At 41.1% G+C, this 6,140-nt stretch overlaps 1 protein-coding gene across 8 annotated transcripts in view; it reads right to left on the bottom strand.

The window, feature by feature from the left end:
• Nucleotides 1-2,564: 2,564 nt before the first annotated feature.
• Nucleotides 2,565-6,140, bottom strand: part of ep400 (E1A binding protein p400) — a 44,966-nt gene continuing 41,390 nt past the window's right edge. For 4 of the 8 annotated variants that reach the window (XM_038296341.1, XM_038296349.1, XM_038296356.1 and 1 more), the window contains 4 exons: nucleotides 5,973-6,124; nucleotides 3,855-4,019; nucleotides 3,684-3,761; nucleotides 2,565-3,587 (listed from right to left, as the gene is read on the bottom strand). In XM_038296341.1, coding sequence (XP_038152269.1) covers nucleotides 3,279-3,587; nucleotides 3,684-3,761; nucleotides 3,855-4,019; nucleotides 5,973-6,124 — 704 coding nt within the window. In that variant the 3' untranslated portion in view covers nucleotides 2,565-3,278. The remainder of the gene's footprint in view (nucleotides 3,588-3,683; nucleotides 3,762-3,854; nucleotides 4,020-5,972; nucleotides 6,125-6,140) is intronic. The other 4 variants (XM_038296390.1, XM_038296372.1, XM_038296363.1 and 1 more) reach the window with 1 other exon arrangement.

Genomic DNA, 6,140 nt, shown 5'->3' with positions numbered 1-6,140 from the left:
GGGCTCAGGGTGTGCTCTGGGGAGCAGATTGGAAATTTCACTGAGCTGGAAAATCAAGAGTAGCAGGGCTCCAGAAAATGGTGAAACAGCGACCCCCTGTGGTCAAACACAGAATGACGTGACGTTTTAGCAAGATGAGCAGAAACAGAGGCTCAAATAATCATTTGATCTCTCAAAGTTTTTCTAAATAAACTCAGTTGCAGAGAACAGTCTCGAAAAGTTAGACTAAATAACAAAAAAAAAAAAAAAAAACTCAAATTGATTAAATAAACATCACAAATTGAACAATTGGTCTCCCATTCAAAAGTTTGTGTGTTTAACTTAAATATTTAAACATCTTCATATCTCATATTACCTCAATTTGAAAATTTCAAGAGTAACAAACATGATTTTTTCTTAAATCTTTAACAATTGAAAGAAAAGCTATTTCTGTTCTAGAATAAATCAAGAAGGCACTTTTGTAGAAATAACAGACAGGTGTTTTATAAAGTGAGCAAATGGTTAAAAAAATTTAGCATAGTACAAAGAGATTTCTGTGTTTCAATAAATCTAGAACTTAAAAACAAACTCAGGCGTGCCCTGATCTGATCACATGCAAATCACAGACACCCTCATCTGGACTGTAGACACCTCCTCACTGGTCAAAAGGGCCCAGAAGCGCTTCTACTTCCTGTGGAGGATGAGGAGAGCCCATCTGCCCCCACCCATCCTCACCACCTTCTACAGAAGCACCATAGAGAGCGTTCTGACCAGCTCTCTCACTGTGTGCTGTGGAGGCTGCAGCGCCTCAGACTGGAAGAAAAAGAGAAGAGGGGTGAGAACAGCAGAGAGGATCATGGGGGCTCCTCTTCCCTCCATTAAAGACATATCATTGAAGCGCTGCGTGTCCCGAGCCCATAACACCATCAATGACCTCTGACACCAGAGCATGTGAGCAGAAAAAATATGAGCAGTTTTCAATCTCAACGTCAATTCAACATGTTTGATTATAACGGTTGTAAAATAAAATTTTTTTTGATTGAAGTGTGATTTTAAAAATTATTTAAATGGCAACATGAAAGGAGCGAGGTGTTACGTTCACAGCTGGGAACGTAATTTGCGATAATTTAACATTCAGGTAAATAAGACGTGTATCGGTCACATCATTAAATCAATCGCTGTGTGTCCCAGGGCCCTGGCATAATTACACGAACAAAAAATGCTTTCTCCTGAAATTTTGAGTGAGCGAGGAACGATTTCGCAGGAGTGGCAGGAAAATTAAGGTGAGCGCGGAGCGATATTTGAGCAGAGCGTCCCGGTGCAAATTTCAGCGGCAGAGCGAAAATCCGCTTAAGTGGGGAGCAGGAATTGTGCGTCGTGGTGCTCCGTTCACATGCTCTGCCTCACACCCCAGCATGGACTGTTCTCCCTGCTGCCCTCTGGGAAAAGGGCTTTGCAGCATTCGATGCAGGTCCAGCAGGTTCTGCAACAGCTTCTTCCCCACCGCAATTAGACTGCTGAATGTTGAAAAAACTCTAAATCAAGTCACACCGAGTTTTTTTGCACCGTATATATTTGTCTTGAAATGCTCTGATCTTCCATATCAATGCATTTCTGCACCATGTTTTTTCTCCCACACAGTTTACATTCGATCACTGCTGCACTTTAGGTAATGGAAACGTTCATTGCAATGCTAAACTGCTGCTCATTTACTGTCTGAAAGTAAATGTATACACTCTTTGCATACAAAACGACAAAAAGACTTAGACAAAAAGTTGTTTAAGTCTCAAGATTCTAAAGGAAGTCAATAATATGATTTTAGGGCCCATTAAAGACTTACGCTGCTGCTGATAAGAAAGTTCAGGAGGCTGAACATGTTGAAATGAAAGGGGCTTTTCCAGGGCAGAAACCTTTGTCCTCTAATAAAACCATAAAGGTCGGACTATTTACAGCAGAGAATGAAGATAAAGATCTACACTTGGATGAACACCAACTATTTCATTGCAGGATGTTCAAACCACTTTCTTAGGTAGAAACACACCAACCCAAGTTCCTGGGGGCCCCATAAAACTCTATTTACATGTATGGTTAACAGAATTATTCCTTATTTGTGGACATTAATAACCCCCCCTTTCAGTGTCCACCATATTGGATCAGTCCATTTGCTGCACATGTTCAGAAAGGTCCAAACAGACAGCAGCAAACCATTTGAAAACGAATGAAGCAAAGAGCAGTGTTGCTAACTTATTTAGCGACTTTTCAGACCCCTTTAGCGCATCTCGACAAATCTATTGACTTTTTTCTGCTACTGGAGACTTTTGCAACAACATATAAAAAGAAGCGAACTCTGCTCTCCAGAGCAAGTAGATTGGTAAACAATGTATCACAATAATTGAAGCTGCAATCTAAATTAACATGCTAGTTGGATTTGATAATTAAATGTTCTTATCTCAGCATTGATAATACATAAAAAAAAACATGTCTATATTTCCATCTGAAGATAAATTAAGTGCAGTGTGTCGAAGTTTAAGGACTCACGACATGTTTAAGTACTTTCAACACTTTAATGAAAGGAAAAAGATGAGTTTGTGTATAAAAACAAAACACTTTATTACAATTAGGCTGAAAAATCCAATGAAAACACAACTACTTTACAAGTACAAATGTTTTTGCTGATATTTACAGTTTTTTTTTTCTTTTGACATCAATTAAAAAAAGAATTTGAGAAACACAAAAACACTAAAGTACATGTTTACAGTGTATTTACTGAAATAATGATTTAAAAAAAAAAAAAATAAAGCGATTAAAGGAACAACCATCTTTTTTCACTAGTAACAACAGAAACAGACAGACAGGGACTAATAATGAACACACTGACACTAATGCAGAGTGACTCCATCCCCAGCCTGGGACGTCTGTTAGGGCAGATATATATTTATCAAACAGAAGACAGCAGTGATGTGTGGAGGACTGGGCTGTCGTGGTTTGCAGGGTTCAGAATGAAGTTGTTAATAACAAATAATGTACATTTAAATGAGGTTAAGAAGGGATCGCTGCTCCTGATGGCTGTGGAGCAGAACAGAAGCGGCGGCGGGTCGTCGCTGATCCTCCAGAGCTCATCACTTATTAGCTCTGTAACACTCAGAGCTGACTAGAGTTAACAGGCGTAAACAAAAGGGTTTGGTGTGATAAAGACAGCGGCTGGTTTCCAGGACTTGGAGGCTGCGGGATCTGTAACGTCATGTGATCCGCAGAAAAACCAAAAAAACTAGGGCAAGGGGATTCGTCACAAAGCAGGACTAGCTGCTCCCCCCGCTGGGTTTGGCGGGGGTTTTGGTCCTGACCCCCCCTTGGCGAGCTGGATTCTTGTTGGGCTGCTGGGCCTGACCGGACTGCTGTCCGGGGGACTCTGCGGCCGAAGGGGCGGCGGGCAGGTGGGCGGGGCTGTGCGGATTCTGGGGCTGGATCTGTGTGGCGGGGGTTACCACCTGCTGGGGGATGATCTTCTGCTGAACCACCTGAGCGCTGGGCGGCCCTGCGGGAATCATCTGGACTTGAGCGGGAGCTGAAGTGGTGGGCTGGGCCAGAGTCACAGTCTGAGGCTGGACCTGGGTCACAAGAGGAGAAGTTTATGACCCTGCTGACGGGCTCCAAACTACAGAGCTGAGGCAGGTTAACAAGCTGGATCAATAGAGCGGCCTCACCTGCTGGGAAGAGGAAACAATCTGCTGAATGTTGGCCACAGTCGTCTGCTGCTGCACTATTTGTGGAAGCTTAGTCACCTATAACACAGAGCAAACAGCCTGTTAGATCAGCAGTAAAACACGGAAAAGATGTGCAGACTTTGTACTCTGGGTAAACAGGTGATGAGCGACCTGGATCTGCTGGGCTCCAGCTGGTTTTGGGGCCTGGGCGATGGGGGTGGTGGTGGTGAAGAACTGGGTTTTGATTCCCGGCTGGAGCTGAGTTGTTGCTGCGTAGGTGACCTTCTGCTGCTGCGCTGACGGAGCTGTCTGCATCGTCACCTGCTGGGTTCCAATCTATCAAAAAAATAAAAAAAAAACTTCAGAAAATATCCAGGGTTTAGAATAAAAGCGCTGCTAAAACTCCAGACAAATCAGACCTCGATAAAGAAATGAATTCTCTTATCAAAGTGTTATCCTCACTAAATTTACGACAGGCAAGACATTTAGTACAATAAAAAATCAAGTTAAGATTAAAAGCCGTTTTAAATGCCTTGATCAGAGCAAATAAATCACAAAATGCAAAACCGGAAGCCGTTTCCTCAGACATCTGTCAATGAATATATGCTAAACAAACTATTACTGTCAGGCTGACAAAACACTGGGTGATGGTTTATTTAAGACTTGTTGCCTTTAACAGGAAGAAAGGAGAAAAAAGAGAGAGAGGATATGTAATCTAAACTGCAACACTGGACCAAATAAAACTGATTACAGAGATGTTAGAAGACCAGCTTTAGAGAATTACTTCAATCTATTCCTTGCCAAACTTTGTTAAATTTCACGTGGGTTGAAGATTAGTTACAATCTAATAATCCCAATTTATGATCCTCAACAGCATCAAATGAACAACACTGAAGATTTCTGGGAAAAATATTAAATTTAACTCAAAGAAAACCTGATTGTTCAAATTTAAAGACTAAAAAGAAAGTTTTAGGCTGATGTTGAAGTCTGTATTTAAGATTTCTTTAAGAAAGAAGCCATGTTGTACACAGATGAAAACAAAACATGCATATGGAACGGGGTTAGATAACAATCAAAACACATACGTAGGTTTAAGTCCATTTGAGATTTGTATTTGCTTATTTTTTCTCGATTCTTTAATACATGAGGAATCAGACGTTTCATATGTAAAAATATAAGTTAAAAAGTTATGAGTACAAATAAAAAGTTACAACTTTTCAATAATAAAATTATAAATGACTAATTGACAAGTATGAATCTAAAACTTCCCAAGAAGCTGTCACACTCCTTATCAGTTGGTGGCAGTAGTGCACCTGGAGAGGTTCACCAACCAACATTAACGAGGAGAAAATGACGACGAAAACAGAACCACAGATTGAGCATTATGGGTCAATTTGAATAAAAACGTACTCGTGACGTCATCACACACTCGGCTTGTCTGGAGCTGCATTTCACCTCCTGTTATTAATAGTTTCTAGATGATAATTTATTACTTTTTTTATTTAGAGGGGGAATAATAGTTAACATGGTCAGATAAACACAAATACAAATGAAAAAAAAAAAATCGCCATCATAGCCAGCGGTACATCACTCACAGCTAAACTGATAGGAGGCTGCTGCAGACGGGCTAATATTAGCCCTGGCTGCCGTTACCCTGGGAGGTCCGCTGGTTGCCATGGTCCTCTAAACATTTGAACTTTTTTTTCTAAATTACACACTAAATCAGTAAATGGGCCATATGGTGAAGCCTAAAAGTATTTCAAGTATTTAAAACATACTTTTATAGAGAAAAAACAACAGAAAAGAGAACTTTTAACTTAATACTCTGTATTAATACGCTGTCAATCTCAAGAACAGACCAGTCTGCTCTGATGCATGCTGGGTAATGGTTCCTGGTTGATGGGACAGGTGTTGTGAATGAAACGGTGCCCAGCTTGAAAGAGCTCCTGTGTGTCGCTGAATGTGTGCATTGATGACTGAAAGACATCTTCTGCCTCCATTTATATGTTCACTATTTATTTATACTGTTTACTATTTATCTGTTTACAGTGTGTTGAACTCAGGTTAATGTGGATTTAAAGACAGTTCAATTAGTGGAAAAAACTGCAGGGGGAATATAAAAAAGAAGTCTAATCAACCACAACTTTCACGACCCCCCATGCAGTACCTCTGTGGACAAATAAATCATTTACACAGACAACTCATACAACTTCCCTCACACATATGCTGCCTCTATTGCTGATTAGAAGACATCAGATCGTCCTGTAGGTGTAGTTTTGGTGTTTTTACCTTCTGCTGCACGGCAGCCTGTCCTTGTTGAGGCTGCCCTGCTTTCTGCTGCGCCGCGGCTGCCTGGATGGCTGCTGGATGCTGCTGCTTCTTCATGGGAATCAGCTGCCCGACGTGCATCTGAGAGAAGGCTGGCGTCAGCACCGGGCCCCCTTAACACCAGATAAT

This window comes from Cyprinodon tularosa, unplaced genomic scaffold (genome assembly GCF_016077235.1).
Source record: "Cyprinodon tularosa strain WSP-4 unplaced genomic scaffold, ASM1607723v1 ctg11, whole genome shotgun sequence".
In the NCBI taxonomy this organism is placed as follows: domain Eukaryota; kingdom Metazoa; phylum Chordata; class Actinopteri; order Cyprinodontiformes; family Cyprinodontidae; genus Cyprinodon; species Cyprinodon tularosa.
Note: the sequence above shows the minus strand (reverse complement) of the source record. Positions and strands in the feature narration are given on the sequence as shown.